Here is a 17,824-nt window from a genome sequence, read left to right as displayed (position 1 = left end):
GGCTAGGCCCTCAAGAATCGGGCACCAGAAACCTTGTGACCTTGGAGGAGACAGACACCTCCCACTGAGGGCCAGATTCTGTTGGAGACCACTATGAAGCTGCTCTGAGCAGGATTTAAATTTTACTGATTGGCTTTCTATGTTTATCTGTGAGTCTGTCCTAGACCTCAGCCCCTTGCCTGGTGATGGATGGGAGCTGATTCACAGTAAGTGAACCTCTATGAATCACTGGTCCTGGCTGAGGCCTAGCGTGGCCTGTGAGGCCAGAGATAGCTCAAAGGGCAAGATAAGGCCACAGCTGAAGACACCTTGTCTCCAACACTAATTATGTATATAGAGACTGTAGCTGCAGGCATCTCATCCTGCAGTCTCAATCCTACCATAAATGCTACATTGGAGATAAATAGTTCTCCTAAATTGGCTTAACCTACTACTTGGGAAGTCTTTGAAGTGACCCCCCCCCCCAGGTACTGCTCATTTCCTGTTCTTTCCGCAGTTCCCCCACCTTTTATCTTGGTCCCAATAAAAGTGGGCTAATCCAGAGGATTTTTTGTCATAGCCCTCGGAGTCTTGAGCTCAACTAAAGGGTTTCGACTCTCCTAAAGCCCTAAAAAATCATACAATGTATCTCTTTTTATTTAACCTCTGCAGTATACTCGGTACACTCTTTTAGAAGATTGGGGATCTAGGTTGGCACCCAATAAGATCCCAAGACAAAAGGCAAAATGAATGCAACCACACCCTAAGTATAAACATAAGGGATTGATATTCTAAACAGGTGTGGTCACTTTAAGGAAGTCAGGAGCCACCATCCCGGCCCGCATAGGAAGAGTCACTGCTCCACAAGAATGCCAGTTTGCTGTGTGACTCACTTCCCCATTTGTCCCTGATTCCGTCAAGTGTACCTGAATGAGTAATCTTTTTGGCTGACCATAATTCTGTCTACCTCATGCCCATCCACCTTTGGAGTTCCCAGGTTTTCCCCAGCTTGAACTGGTCTCACCTCATGATTTTACTATCTAACGGCCCCTAAAAAAGACAGTCTTAGACAACCCACTTGAGACTCCTTCTGTCTCTCTCAGACAAAAGCTTTCTTTCTTTCAATAAATATTTCTGCTAACTTTTGTTGTTCCTAAGATTCATTCTTTGATTTTAGAGACTACAAACAGGCATATAGTAGACTGGGGTTTCATTCTCTATATCAGAAACAGTGTCGAGGCTGTCACCTTTGTAGCATATGCCTTGAGGACCTATCTTAGTTACTTTTCTAACTGTTGAGATAAAATACGCAACACCCCAAGTTAAAGGAGGAAAGGTTTATTTAGCTAACAGTTTGTAGGGGTTTCAGTCCATAATCACCTGGCTCCACAGCGGGGTGGTAAGGCACTGGGGAGGAGGGCATTTCGGAATCACAGAGGAGAAACTGCTCGGGGCAGCCAGGGCAGGCAGAAGCAGTGAAATAGTAAGAAGCAGCAGCAGTACCAAGCGGCACGGCAGAAGCCTCTCCCTTTTATCCCTTCCCGGCTACCCGCATTTTGAGTGGTGTCACCCACACCTAAGGTGGTCCTTCCCATCATGCCCACCCAGAACTATGCTAGAACAATCAATGGACTAATTTAGTAATGACCCACTCCTAATCCCAGCAGCACACACCCTAATTCAACCACTTGCAAAAATCCCCATCTATGATTACATGAGATTTCAGGGGGCATCTAGATACAAACCATAACAGGGCCTATAGAAAATGCTAGCCTGACACTGTATGTGTAAATTTCTGGTCTTTTTTGATCTTGTCTGTTATGATTTTATATCTAGATGTCCCCTGAAAGCTTCATGTGATCATAGGCAGGGCTTGGGGAGGTGGCTGGGTTATGGGGGTGGTACAGCTAGCTGGCTTAATGTTTGAAAGCAGAGTCTGGGTGAAGGCAGAGTGTCAGTGGACATGTCCTGTGGAACAGTTTGTCTCCCTCCTCAGCTCCTCCCTTCTTCTGCTTCCTATCTACCATCTCACGAGCAGCTCCCCTCAACCCAGGCCCTTCCACCATGCTTCCTGCCTTGGCACTCGCAAACCATGGGAGAAACCTCTACAAACTGTGATCCAAAGTGAATCTTTAAATTGTGGGTGTTGGGTATTGGGAGTCAGTTCTGTGACAAGAAAAGTAACTAAGACACTATCCTGCAGTTACCACTGGCTTCACATGCTTCTTCTTCCTGGACTACTCATGTTGTGATTTGGGAAATGCATGAGCGGAGAGGACAGCTTTGTAAAATAAGATAAGGTTGTTAAGCTAGGTTGTACCCAAGCCATTCTAGCATGGAGCCTCTGTTGTTCTATTATTTGTTTTTCCCACTCTGAAGCTCAGGAGAGTCTTCCTAGGTAAACAGTAAGCAGGGAGATTAGGGTAGTTCAATGCTTTTTCCAGAGAAAAAGACCAAAGCATAATGGTCCATACTCTTACCTGAAGTCCACTATTCCAACCGACATGAAATAACGACTCAGAGATGGTGATGTACTGTACACATCTGTGAGCTAAAGAAACGGAAAAAAGTACAGATTATTAACAGTCATTTTACATATCACCTGACAAAGCAAAAGGAGACTCTCCATTTGAGCCAGGAATTGATCTCTCTAGAGGCTCTTGCCTAATACAGGAAGGTGCATGTATATCAAAACCAAAGCTCAAGTTAACACTCACTTACAAGAGCTTCATTCGTAAGGACTAAGTAACCAGGCTAGGAAATCCCACTTCTCTTACGGGTCACACTGACACCTTGTGGCTTCGGTAGTGACAGGAGTAGGTGATCAGCAGCTACAGCCCGCACAGGCCCCATGGGCAGGGGAAGGGGCAAAAAGTGGCAATGGGGCAGGACATTGGCACAGGCCACTCAGTGCCAGGTACGTAACACTCAACACTTGCTTGTCTCTCCAGAGCTTCACTGAAAGAGAAACCTACACTGAGTCACAACTCTATATTGCTGCCTCTGGACAAAGGGACAAAGGGACACATTGCAAAGATACAGAGGTTTTATTTTACGCATTAAATACTGCACACATCATTTTTCTTAAAAAAGACACTTATATTTCCATCACCAAGGTTTCATCTCTTTTTATTTTACCAAACAGATGCTGCTTAATTTACAATCTGCTGTTTCAATACAACTACTGCACAATGAAAATTTTGTAAGTTGAAATACACGTGATACACACAACTACCAGACCTTGTGCTTAGCCTAATCTACCTTAAACATGCCCAGAGCACCTCCCACTATTGTACTGTTGGGCGACCATCTCAACACAAGAACTATGCTATGAGATAGTGCTGACCAGTTCATGTAATTTATTGAATATTGCACTGAAGCAAAAAACAAAATGGTTACATAGGCCAGGCATGGTGCACACTCCTGTAATTCCAGCACTTAGGATGCTGAGGCAGGAGGACTGCCGTGAGTGAGGCTAGCGGGAATAGGATACACAGTGGGCTTAAGGCCAGCCTGAACGATGAAGTGAGGCCCGTCCTTTAAAAAAGAAAGAAGGAAATAAGGAAGGAAGGAAGGAAGAAGAAAGAAAGAAAGAAAGAAAGAAAGAAAGAAAGAAAGACCCTGTCTCAAAATAAATTAAAAAAAATAAATAAATAAATAAATAAATAAATAAAACAAGAGGGGCCATAAGCTACATAATCCTCCAAGTCTTGCTATTTGCTACTTAAACATATTTAAAATTTACACAGAGGGCACATTTCCGTGAAGCTTCTTTGGTCTAGTGCCTTCACAAATTCCATAACATGATCCTACCAACTCACCTCTTCCCTTCGGCTGACCATACGCATGGCTTCCAACTATCCCTATCACAAAGTGGGTAGAAGCAGTCACCTTTGAGGAACTGTGCTTCTCATACGAGGAAGCGTTTCCCTGGGGATCTACCAAGGAATGAATTTGCTGGGTTCAAGACCAGGTAATCTTCAACTCAGCTAAATCGTATAAAATCGTTCTCCATTTTACTTTTCTCTTAGTAATGTTGCATTTTTCACACTCTTAGAAGACTTCCAAAGTTTTTGCAATTTGAAAGACGCAAAATTGTATTTCATATTGTTTGTGTTGCCTTGCTTACTAGTAAGGCTGAGGCTCTTTTCATGTATTTAATTTTTTCTTTTTTTAAATAAATAATGTATTCACTATTTTTGTTGTTCATTTGTTGAGACAGAGTCTCCCTATATAGTTCAGGCTTGCCTTGAATTCATTACATAGCCCAGGCTGGCCTTGAACATATTGTGATCCTCCTGCCTCACCTCTCAAGGGCTAGGATCACAGGCTTAAGCCCCTGGAGCTACTTCACATACATTTAATTCCTTGAGAGTTCTTGCCTTTGAATTATCTGTTACCTTCCCTTATCTCTCTGAAGTAGTTAATTGTACATTCTGAATACAAGCAACGGATACTTTGTTATACAATCTTGCATCAGGCTTTTGATTGGTCTTTCTATCATGTATCAGAAATACAAATCCTAACTTCATAGTAACCCAGAATGTGTGGCTGAACACCATTGCATTACATTTCTTGTTTTTCCCACTGAGGCATTACATTTTATGTAATATTTTCTATTTCTAGAAAAAGAATTCCAGGGTTTTCCCTGCTCTGTGTTGTTGTCTTGCTTCTTTGTAATCCACACCAGCTGCGGCTGTGGGTCTAATGTGGTCAAACTGATAGAACAGGGGCAAGTTGTTCAGCCACATTCTGAGGTCTCAGAGCTGCACATCAAAGTTGGAGCCGATGGCTTCCTCCTTGTCTAACCCACCTGTGAGGCTCACAATTTTCTCCGCCCCCTAATTATCAATGATTGGAAAGCCACCAATGTAATCATTTTTCAGCATCACAGTTAGAACCTAGATGATGACTTCGAGGCATGACCTAAGAAGAGCCCAGCACAACGATGAGCTAAAAACACCTGCAGACTTTGTTCACATGTGTCTCTATCAATAGATACATATTTAAATAAATGTAGCTGCTTACTAATGTCATTTTTATTCAGCAAATGTAAACCTTCAATTTAAAAAGCAAGCAAGAGTAAAGTAACAAGAAGCTAGTCTCACAGTGCTTTTGGTAAGGCAAGTGGGTGGGAGGAAAGGTGGGAAGGAAACTGCGGATACAGTGTTCACGGAAAAGGAGAAGGCTGGAGTAATCATCACAGGACACGAACGCTGTGATAAAAGAAGACACCATCTCTCATGCAGAGGATTTCACATGACCTATGTGGTGTCACTGTCTTCAGAAGTTTCTGAGGGAACCACATGAAAGCTAGATAGACATGACACATTCCATTCAACCATTCGGTGGCAGAAAAGTGTCAGGTCTTGCTCAGATCTTGTCAAAAGAATCTCCAATGGACACTTCATTTCATGGAATGAAGTGTGGTCCAGCTTTGGAAATGAAGACAGATGCTATGTTTGGGTCAGTGTCTCCCCAAGGTCCATTCACTTAAAGGTTTGGACACCATTCTTGGGCACAGTTGGGAGATGTAAAACCTTTAGGAGCCAATCATCTTAACCTGTTTCGGTTTTATCCTTTGACAGATCTGGAACTATTTAGGAGCCAGGAAAGAGGCTGCTCATAACCCTTAGACCTCTTGAGAAACACAGAACAGGCACCCCTGACCCCTGGAGGTCCTTCTTAAAATGAGCTCTGCTTTTTTGCATCAGGTGCCACCCACTTTTGATTGTTTTGGTTCTTGGGGCTCCAGGCTTAGTTTATATTGTGAAGAAGTATTTGATTATTGATTTGCATTGCTAACAAGTCACTGATGAAAACGGCAGTTGTATAGGCAACTTGGAGGAATAGCAGTATCACAAGGCCTGCCAACACCAGTTCTCAGAATTCACAGAATTAATTTTTTTTTCATTTAAGCTATCTATAGTTTATAGCAATTTGGAAAGGTATACTTCTGTAAACAAAAGTTAAAACTTTTAGTTTTTCCCTACCTGATTTCTCCAGAATCTGTAAACTACTGGTGAGTATTCCTATTTTTATAAGAATTCCTATTTTTATAAGAATAAGGTCATTGAGTTAGTTCAATAAAAATGTGTTTTCTTTATGATAAGATACAGTTAGAAATATTGCCTTTCCTAGAAATGCCATATTTAAAAATGTGCCTAGACCTAAGAACCTGGACCTAAGAACTCTACTCCTTGTCAAATTACAGCAAAACAAATTTTAAAAGAGCCTAAGTGCTCATTTTAGATAAAATAATTACTTTGCAAGCTAATTAGTCTTACCATGGTTACCTTGGGTAAAAACAGGAGTCATCATGGACAGAAAGATTATATTTCAGAAGAAAGTCATAATATATCTGCTATTAGCTTGTATACCTGTTCACTACTTTTGAGTATTTATGATCCACTTGTAGACTGGACTAAATTCTAACTTTTCCTCATTTTCTCCAGTATCTGGCTAAAAGTCTCTCACTAAGAACAAAAAATTCTTGGTTCTTAAACTGCAGTAGGCTGATGAATGATACAAATGTAAGTTTCAAAGGACAAGTCTCATGCCAAATATGTAGATCATTGCTATGGTTTGGTTCAGGATTTCCCAAGGGTCCATTTACTAAAGACTTGCGCACCATTCCATGGCACTATCAAGAGGTGGGACCTCGTGCAAAGAAGTTGGTCATGGGGATGCATCCTTGAAGGGAATACTGGAACTGCACCCCCTTCTTTCTTTCATTTCCTGGCCTCTATGAGGTGAGCGGCTTTCTCTGCTGAACACTCCCTGACAGATGTACTATGTCACTATGAGCTCCAAGGCTGTGGATAAGATCAAGCAACTATGGGCTAAAAACCCTGAAACCATGAGTCAAAACAAACCCTCCCCTCCTTGTAAGATAATTGTCTCAGCCAAACAATTGCAGTAAAACAAAGCTGACTAACACAACCACATACGGAGTTCACCAAAACACCTAATGCTACAACCAGAGCTATTCAAACTATAAACAAGTAAAATTAAGTTTATGCTGTAAGCAGCTTTTTCCAAGATTGTCATCAGGACAATCATAGCGGCTGCCAAGAATATAATTGGAACAATCATGATTATCTCCCTATCATAATAAGACTTTTACTTCTCTTAATTTTTCTTTGTTTATGACTATCTCTTTAATGGTGAAGGATAATTCCGTGTTTAAAACTCTACAATCAGTAGCTTCTGGGGTAACTACTTGTTGGCACTACAGTACTGTCACTTTCCTATCAAACCTAAATCTTTATAGATTCTAAGTGATCTCTTCAACATCCCTAATGCAACTGTTGGTTCAAATTGTCCTAGTGGTCTCTCTTACTTCTGTGTTAGCACTCTGCTTTAACTTAACCCAGTTCTGGTATACCAGATGACCCAGCTACTAACTACTAACTGAACAGAAAGAAATCAGGAAAGTTGTTAGCACTTTTTGTGCATGTATATAACTGGGTGTTATAGAGACTCAGGTGCAAAAATTAACAAATAGGTGACTTAAGTAAGAGGGGTAGACTCCTTGTTCATATCATTCTTTGATCCACTTGATTTTAGTTGGTTTGATTTATGGGCGCCCTGGCTAAGGAACATAACTGAAACTCTTGGTATAATCCTCCTGACAGTCATAACCTCAATCTTTCTGGTGCATTGTACCCTCTCAAAAGTTTTGGATGTCTGTGTGCAGCCATTTGTTGAATATCAAATGGTCCTTCTTTGGCTAAAACAAACATGAGGTTATCATAACCAACAAAGGATACCTTAAAAACTGGATGCTAAACACAATGTTAATGTCCTAAATTATGGTCAGGCTGCCACCCAGAAACATAATCAAAAGAGAAAAGCATTAAATAAAAACTAAAGGGAATCATTGTCTGGGGCTAAGCTACTCAACGGATCCAGCCAAAAATCAAGATAAAACACTGAAGTTTAAATTCCATATTATCAAACTACAGTGTTTATCTGACCTTGTGAGACAAATTTCCCCAAACAAACCAGTTTCAATTCATGATATAGAAGTTCCCTTCACCTTAAAACCCTTACTACAAAACAAAGGCAGCTTGAAATGTTAATCAATTATTTTTCAATTGTGCTGTTTCTCCGCCGTCTTCTTACAAGAAAGTAACTTTGAAATGACTTACCCACTGTTAGCTTTCTACTTTCTTCAGACTCTTTTCTACCTATAAAACTCACTTCCTTTGCTCCTACCATCAGACATGTACCCTGTTTTATAGAATAAAGTCTTTCATGCTTGTAAAATTGAAAATGAAGGTAATTAGGCTTTGTACAAAATCTTCTGGAGCTGGCTGTCAGCCGTGCTGTCTGTGCCCAGGTAATGACTGCCGTGCACAGTCCTCAAGGTCTGGCTGAGGAGCCTGGACTTTGATGAGAGGCTCATTCCCTGCATGTCCCCCTCCATCTTCCCAGTCCTCCAACCGCAGCCTGAGTCATGCCCTCCCTCGCTGCCATCCAGCCCGACATTCAGGCCTGCTGAGTGAGGACACCTCCTAAAGTGTCACCGAATCTTCCCTCTGTCCCCTGACCCTGCCCTCATTCGCCTCCCCACTTCTCAGCTAAAGCACTATAACACCTTCTAACTGCTCTCTTCCTTGGATCTTTCTACACTATCACCCACCAAAAAAACTAACATGAAATCTGACCACGTGATCTGCTGATTAAATGCTTTCCGTGCCTGTCCATGAATGAGAAAACTCGCATTACCTAACACCTACGCTCCTCTTTAACGTCACCCTGGCGTTAAAGGGTGCCTCACTTTCCAGCATGCTCAGGCGTACTGCACTAATTGGCAGATCTCTTCCTCTCCCACAACGCTAACACAAAACATTTTAACCTCACATTTCAAAACTCATCCTGGCCATCGTATCCTTCAACAAGCCTCCCACCTAGGCGTTCAGATGCCCCTCCGGTGAGACTGTAAAGTACACTCTGCACGGCTCAGTAACAGACACAGTGCATTGTTTATAGCTATTTGTTACCTCTCCTTGAATTGTGAGCTCCCTGAAGTGTGTTGTCTATCACATTATACTACAGGCTGAGCAAATACAGCACCAGAGTGAGAGAACATCTCCAGGGTGCGCGGAGCTGGAGGTCAGGGCTCTCCCTCCAGCGTTTCACCACAGAAAATACCTTTATAAGCATCTTCTACTAAAATCCATACATGGAATAGAAGCTCTTCGCTCTAAAGCTCTTAACAATTGTTCTGGCAGAACTCATAATCTCATATTAACAACTCAATAATCAAAAGAAAAAGAAGAAAGAGAAAAACAACTCAGTGAAGACGTGTGAATCGTAATTACCCTTTTAGTGAGCAGGTGAGGCAACTCCTCTTCAGTAACACACTCCTCTGGGATCTTCAGCATGATGAAAAATGTTTTGTTTGATGATAATTCAATTACTTCATTTTCATCTTCATCAATGTACGTTACTAAAGAGAGTGAAGTAAAAATAAAACATAGCAGTGAACGTGTGTGTAAACTAAACTTATGTATTCTATTGTCCACTATACTTAAAAATAGCCATGAACACTCATCAGGGTTAAAGTCTGGACATGGTAAGAAAGCATAAGCTTTTTCCATGGGGTAAAAGAGTGAAGGACCAGAGCCTCCATTATGATAAAAGATTTGTCTGTGTGGTCAAAGGGTCCTCGTATACAACCAAATACAGACGGGAGGAAGACCCAGAGGAAAGGAGTAGAGAACAAGAGCACATTTATTAAAAGAAATCACCAACAGACTGAAAAGACAGCTCACAGAGAAATAGCATAGCCAGTTGTCCCTCAGACAAAAGATTTACATCTAAAACATATCAAGAACTCAAAAAAATCAGACTCCCCCAAAGTCAAAGACTCAATCCAAAAATGGGCTTCTGAAATGAATATACACTTCTCAGATGAAGAAATACAAATGGCAAATAAATATATGAAAGAGTGTTCAACATCATTGGTCATTCAAAAGATGCAAATTAAAACAAAAGAAATTCCATCTCACTCCTGAAAAAAATGACTATCATCAAGAAATCAACCAATAACAAATGCTGGCAGGGTTGTGGGGGAAAAAAAGACCCCTTCTCCACTGTTGGTGGGTGTGTAGATTCATGCAACCATTATGGAAATCAGTACGGAGATTTCTCAGAACAACAACAACAACAAATAGAATTAGAGGTCCCATTTGACCCAGCTATTGCCCTTCTGGATATCTTTTCAGAAGAATTTAAAACACCGAACCACAGCGATATTGGGTGCACCCATGTTTATAGCAGCAGAATTTGTAATAGTTACATCTTGGAAACAACCTAAATGCCCATCAATCCAGAAATGGATAAGAAGATTTTCTTAGATAATGGAGTACTACTCAGCCATAAAGAAAGATAAGCTTGAGATTTTATAGGTAAATGGATGCAACTTGAGACTGTACCTATAGTGAAATAAATCAGACTCACATGTGTAAACATTGTATTGTCTCCCGAGTATGAGAAACTGAGTAAATAAGATAAAAAAAAATGTATAACAGATAGCATAAATAGAGAAGAAACGAAAAAGTATGATGAGAGAAAAGGGAAAGAAAGGAAAATAAAAGTGAAAAAAACATATATATATATATATATATATATACACATATAGGCAAGATAGTTAAGAAAGTTATACAGCTAGTTTCTCTTAGTGCATTGAAAAGAAAGGTTTGTGCTAATATTTTTGGACAATACTTCATGCCTGTATCTTGTACTCTAAACACCTATGATGAAATAACAACACACAATGTAGTAGTTATTGCTACTCTCCTACTAGCCTGTTTTATTGTTATTTTTGCTTTTCTCTGTTTAAAATGAAATTTTTAAAAAAGGAACACCTTTGTTAAACTGAACCTGCACCACAGTGGTGTGCACAGGACTCAGGGCAGGTGCCGGGAGACAGTGGGAGGTGGAAGGGAGCCACAGTGAACAGCTCCGGTGCATCACCTCGCTGTCCTGTGTTACCAAAGACTGTGATGGGGAAGCAGCACTGTCCACCAGAGCAGAGATGGAGATAGAAAATGAGTGTGTGAACCCAGGTCTTGACGTCTCCCCAGGAAGCAGCAGGTGGGCATGAAGTCACCGCCTTAGCCGTCTCCAGCAGAGAAATGCTGTCACACTTTGTTTGCAAAAGGAAAGCCAAACTGCCTGAGGGCCAGCAGGCATCAGCTTCCTGCAACAGTGAGCTCTGCATCTCTTGTGTTCTAGACACTGCTGGCTAATTGATTTTTATGCAGTTAGAGCTGAAAGAAAACAAAGCCAGGAGCCAGAAGCTGGCAGTGGTGTACTCATTTTTTCCTGGGGCTCCTCACCAGCCTCCCAGGCTGGTCCTGCTTCAGAGCCACCTCTCTGGCCCTGAGAAAGGTGTGGGTGGGAGGAACCAGTTCCGCAGTGACAGTGCCTTAAATCTCTTGCCTCCAATTAACAAAACCAGCCTCTCTTCCTGGACTTTGAAAACCCACTGCGGAATAAACTGAGTGTTTTAATGAAAGAGAAAGTTAAAAAAAAAAAAAAAGAATTCCCTAAGGAAATTTGGAAATGTGAGGCATTAGGGGCAAAGTATATGTAGAAAAGAGTCAACATAGCAGGCCTGACATTTCTAGTTTTTAAAAGCTGCTCAAGTTTAGCCCTGTAGCTGGCCTAAGAGGTCAGGTCTGGGGGAGGTTCCCACTATTTCCCCATAACAGCATTGCTGAACCTCAAAAGTTTGTGCCCACAGTGTGGTTAATGGTCCCTTTCTTTTGGGAGTCTTGAATTTTGGTTCACTCTAAGCAAAGATGACCAATGCCCAACGAGAACCCGGGGCATGGGATATCTAATGATATTCAGGTGTTCTGTCCCTGCAGTAGGAATCAAGCACATCTTAAATAACTACACTGGGAGCTGACTCTTTAAAGCTGTGACTGGGTTCTCCTGGGTTTTGCTACAATAAATTTTTTAATGCACCTAAACTATATGCTAACAAACCAGTGAACCTCAGAATGACTTCCAGGAACCCCAAACATAGGGAATTATCCTCATGTTCTTATTTGTTGTAAGTCATTGCATTACTCGGATGATAAGAGTCTATCACAGCAAAAAATTCACAAATAATAGAAAACTGTAAGAAAGCAAAAAACAACCATTAATAATCCTTTAATCAAGAAGTTCTCCTCTGTATATTTTACATTATGTATTTCCTTCCATATTTTATATTATATATTTGTAATACTACTAAATACATCACTTATATCCTGTTTTTGTCATTGTTGGCTATTGTTCATGTTTTGATTCTTTTGATGTTAACAAAAGCCATTCTCCATTTGCAAGAAATCCCTTGAAAAAATTATTTTTTAATGGCTTTATAAGGCTCATAGGGGCTGGGGATTTAGCTCAGCGGCATAAGCACCTGCCTTGCAAGCAGGCAGTTGTGAGTTCGATCCCTGGTACCAATAAAAAGGAAAAAGACAATATATATATGGCTCATAAAAGGATCATTCATTTTCTTAGTGGAAGAGAAAATTTTATTAAAAATAATGCTGTAAAGTTCATCTTTGAGCTCTATAACCCCAGACAGATTTTTACAGTCACTATTCACGCCTCAGAAAGGAACAGAGGATACTAGCAAGGTATATCAGGGAGTCTAATACTTGCTAAACTCAAGGGTACTTAGAAGCCACATTCAAAAAAGGAACTCAAATAATATCTCTAATGACACATAGAGTACTTAGCTTGTACCCTCTAAATGCATCTGTAGCAAGAGCTGACAAAATAGTTGTTTGTCAAAATAATAAAAACAACAACAGCAACAAACAGTAGTCAGGAGAGTTCTATGTTAGTAATGAGACTTAATCTGGACAGTACTTTCCATGTAGAGAGTTTTAAAAATCACAGAGGCAGATGCAGTATGTGGGAGGCACATGAAAAGAGTTCTTCAGATGAATTAGAGCACATGAAGCTCTTTAAAGCTCTTTAAAGCACACGAGGGACACTTTAAATGCCAGATGTGGTCAGGAGGTCATGGAAGGCTGCTAGACATCTCCTAGAAAGAAAACAGAGGCTGGCACGGAAGGAAGGCAAGAAGGCAGGACAGGAGAGTAAAGCCAAGCTCGATTTATAGGTAGCAGGACTTAGATCCGCAGCCCTATTATTTATTAGTCATGTGACCTTGAAAAAGTCATTTAAATCTCTGAAGCTATTTCCACAACAGAAATATCAACACAGCCCAACAGAACGGATACAAACAGAGAGTGATTTCACGTGGATAAGGATTGGGATGATGAACGTTACTGGTGCATCAAGATCTCTAACAAAGCATAAGACTCAAAGAAATGTGGCACATATACGTGGTCTGATCAAAATATACGGTGATTATTTAATTTTGTAAAACTATTACAATGAAAGACACACTGTCCTTACTCCCTCTCATTTCCAATATACTTATCTCATTGATCTTTCCACTTTCTGAGGTACTTTGGCTTGGAAGTCCTCTTCTGTGAGTGTCTTCATGAGGTGTAATAAAAAAATACAGCGAATGTTATTGCCAACTGCCATCCAGTTTAAAAGGCTGGCTTGAGAAAACACTACGATTTGTCCTCATGCACCTTATTAGTGGATCTGGCGCAGTGTGACTACTGGCTCTTCCCCAAAATCAAAATGACCATGAATAATAAGCATTTTGAATTCATTCAGAGCATTTAGCAGCCATGACAGTACAACCATAGACACCAGTGAAAAATGATTTCTAGTATCTAGAGATTGATTACTGGCTACTTCAGAAAGTAGCACAAGAGAAGGGATTGTTTTGAAGGGTATTAATGTGTCTTTTACTATAATAAACTTTTAAATGTAAGTATTCACTGTATATAATTTTTCTCATCACACTCTGTACATCCACGAGTTTCCTCCTAGGTGCTGCCCTAAGAGTGAATGAGCTTCCCTAGAGAAAGAATGAAAAGTGTGAACATTAAGAAGGCTGTAGACAAGCCTCATGGACCCACAGTTAGGGATGGAAAGCAAAAGTAACAAAACCATCTTCAAGTTCTGTAGACTCAGAGGAGTACAATTAGCAGAAAGCAGAGTAGAACATGGGAGAAGGGTCAGGTTTCATGACTACACAATTGCTAGCAACCTTGCAAATAATAATCTGGAGCCAACAGATCCAAGAGATTTAGGAGTAAGCAAAAGACATGATCCAAATGCAGACCTCTTTTTCTACAACTTTGCCAATGAAAGGAAAGAAAAAAAGTCTAAATGACATTAGTAAGAATCTGATGGAAGACTGTTTTGAAGGACAGTTGTTACTAACACATTTGAAGAATTGAGAAGACCCTGAGAAGGCTTAGAGCGGAAAGGAAACACTAATGATGTTTGGGTCAGAGCCTAGAGCAGTGCCGGGGAGCCCTTTGGAGCTTTCGGTTATACAAATGTCCCTCAGTGGCATGTGTGTGCTGCAGGTTTGCCACTGATCTAGAGGGTACTGTGTGGAAACGAAAGGTTAGGGATTTGGCTTTGGTGAGTGAGGAAAATACAAGGCTGAAGGAAAGATGAAAATGTGCAGAAACATAAAGATAGTAAGTCTACAGAGCTACTATTATGTCGCTGCTCTGAAGGGCCTGGGCATTATAGCTTGTTAATGCTCTATGACTAGGATTTCCCCCCTTACACCAGGGAGACTGCCCTGAGAAAACTGCTGGCCAACACCTTGCCACTTACAAAGTCCCCGCTTACTCCTCAGTCCCCCGGCATTCCCTGTCACTGAAGGGCCCACAAATGAAGAAATTGAGAGTCAGGCAAGCATCTGCAATGCTGGGGAATATCACAGAGGGTCTCAGGGTGTTGCATCATATTTTTAAGCACCCACCTGTTTGTTGAACTTTTACAAGTAGCGTATTACTCAGAGACTCTCCCTTCCCCACTGGGATGAGTTAGTGAGGAAAGGAAAACCTTTGAAGATACTTAACTGGGAACTTCCCTAAATTATCCAGAAAGTAAAATGAGTTTGAATGATGGGAAACTTTTCTTCTTTTCTTTTTTCATTATCATTCATTCCTCAGATAGGAGATAATCCAATTATTATTATTATTATTATTATCATTATTATTATTATGAAGCTGGGTCAAAATCAGACCTCGAGTCTCAACAGAGTTACCTGGACTCTCCCCATAAAACTGGCTGTTTTTAAATAAAACTCAGTGTCAGCTATGAGTCTGGATTATTGACCTCTCTTCCCAGCTCATGCTCAATGCTTGAAGCTTAGTCATGGCCCTGATTCTGCCATTGTTTCAATGTACAACCAGGGCAGAGATCTGGTCGAGATCATCCAGTTGTGGGTAATAGGGGATGTACAGTCTGTGGACATTAGCGACATTAGTACAAACTACTACTAGCCTGCTTTAAATATCACCACATGACTGCCGCTCTTAATGATGTTGGTGACAATATACCAGTGGGCACTCTGCTCTTGTACCCTGCTCTCCTCCCCTACTATGCTCTCCTTCTCAAATGCATTTATTGTCCTGTTCTGTATCCAATCCAACAGTGTAGTTACTATCTCCGAATTCAGTCAAGGGACTACACAGGGCCTTGAGACAGGAGACTGAGGAGATGGAGGAAGGAAAGCAGGAGATGAGTGGCAAATGTAGTTTTTGAGGAACTTGGGTCTCCCACTGGATGCAGTCAGCTGTAAGTACAGCCCTTGACGCTCCCCATCCTGCCCTTTCCCCAAACGACAACATCTCCTACATAGTACATGGGAGTTGTACAAATAGTTGATTCATATCAATGGCCTTGGCATTTAGGCAATGATTGATTACTGGCAGATTGTCATCTGAGAAGTTGGTAGAGAGCAGATATAGTTAAGGATGGGACTATAAGAGAGGTGACCCTTGTCACCTTTTTTACAATACCTTCTTTTTACAATATATTATTACACATTCTTCTCCATCATAAAAAATTCTTCCCTTAATTTTTAGAGGCTAGGCAAAATGTTCTCATTATAACTGATAATTATTTTTTTTAACCTAGCTTAAAATTCTACAAATAGGTTAAGAGGGTATAAAAACTCTGATCTCAAACTATTTTAAAATGCCAAGTTAAAAAATTAGAAGAAAATATAATAAAATATTAATAATGTATTTCATTTTATAGGTAAGAAAACACATTCTGTCTTTAAATTTGAAGCTTTTTGTGTAGTTTCCATGATTCTCCCTACAGGCCCAAAGATCAAACAGCTGAAATGCCAAAGGGAGATAAAAGGATTTCTTGGATTTTTTTTTAAATAGCTTAATCTCTCTTATAGTATTAACATATGTTAAAACACAAATTTACAATCAAATTAAAAATAAAGTTTGTCCTGTAAGTGTTAAAAATTGTTCCTTGAATAGCACCACATGACCTTTTATGTTTCCCTAAAACCTGCTGCAGGAAATGGAAACTCCTGTCCTTGGAGATTGTTCTTTGTAAATTGAGGTCAGGTGACTGTCTGAGAAGGGAAGATAGATCTTGGTTCTTGTACTTTAGAACCCTAAATAATCAACCACCTAGAAATATTTAGCGATAAATTCCGGATATTACCAGATAGATAAATCTATCACCTTTCAGGAATTTTGCACCATATGTGGGAGTTGATATGAAAAGGAAGTGTCAATGTCACCCAAAACTACCATCCTCTGCATGATGGAGTGCACAGTTTAATACCTAAAACCATCCTGTGGCCTCAGAAAAATCATAAATCCCCCCCAAAACACAGTTCCAAGTAATCGAGTAGACATAGCGTCTGTCTAGAAAATCATATCTTGAAGTTAGCTGATGTCCTTTAAATTTCCCTGTTCTTTCATAAACTACAAAACCTGAGTCAGGAAATCAAGGGGCTTGGAAAGGAAAGAGAGGCAGCTGAATGGCGAGTATATTTTCCTGAGGCAAACTCCTTAGAACTCTCTCCAAAGAAAGTTAAGAACTCCCTATTCTTGTTCTCATCCTATAACTGTGTTAACCCCAATCCTTGGGGAGGCCAGATCACCCTTAGGAAACCCAGCCATCCTCACCCACAAACACAATGAAAACAATTTCCTTCTTTCCTACTGACAGAAATGATTGTGCACTGGAGCATACTTTGTATGTATCATAAGAACTTGTTTAAAATCATACAAAATTGATAACCTAAAAGGATTTAAAAATAGTGACTTGGCAAAATGATCTCAATATAACATTAAAATCCTTAAGAAAAAACTCAATCTCAAATTATTTTAAAAATGCAAGACTAAAGAACATGTAACTATTAATATGAACAATATTAATGCATTATATGGATAACTGAATATGCGTCATTTTAAATTCAAATAAATAACAATATAAAGTAGGTCATTAGCAAAGGTACATTTGTTTTATATACATATACAACAAAATATAATAAAACTTTCTAACATAAATTTAAATAATGATAGCTTGCAGAGACATGTTCTATAAATTTTTCTAAAACTCAAATATATTACTCATGATTTTATCGTGTTAAATATAAAGATATGCCTGACAATTACTTTTATTGAACAAATTGTAAAATGAAAAAAAAAAAAACCACACAAGCATGACCTCAAATGTAACAAAATATACATTAGTGCTTATTTATGTTAAAAATTTAGAAAACCTCTTTAAGAGGTTCCTATGAGCAGAATTCAAAATAAAACACTGGTCTTCACACTTTTGGAATTTATAAAAACACAACAAACAAAATAAAACAACAAAAAAAGATCTTATCCACACCACACACTCCAAACCAGTTTTCAATTAGTTCAATTAGTTTTCAAGCAGTTTCAATTAGTCCTCCCAC

The 17,824-nt window shown here is 39.9% G+C and overlaps 1 protein-coding gene across 1 annotated transcript in view; it reads right to left on the bottom strand.

Moving 5' to 3' along the window:
* The window catches only part of CUNH3orf52 (chromosome unknown C3orf52 homolog), a 29,973-nt gene that overhangs the window by 5,128 nt on the left and 7,021 nt on the right, over positions 1-17,824 (bottom strand). Inside the window, exons 3-4 of the mRNA XM_013151847.3 lie at positions 9,309-9,436; positions 2,460-2,530 (exon numbers count right to left, since the gene is read on the bottom strand). Of these exons, the coding sequence (XP_013007301.2) occupies positions 2,460-2,530; positions 9,309-9,436 (199 nt within the window). The remainder of the gene's footprint in view (positions 1-2,459; positions 2,531-9,308; positions 9,437-17,824) is intronic.

This window comes from Cavia porcellus, unplaced genomic scaffold (genome assembly GCF_034190915.1).
Source record: "Cavia porcellus strain 051 isolate PalLab524CR breed Dunkin Hartley unplaced genomic scaffold, mCavPor4.1 scaffold_15, whole genome shotgun sequence".
Lineage (NCBI taxonomy): Eukaryota > Metazoa > Chordata > Mammalia > Rodentia > Caviidae > Cavia > Cavia porcellus.
This window is presented reverse-complemented; position numbering and strand designations above follow the sequence as displayed.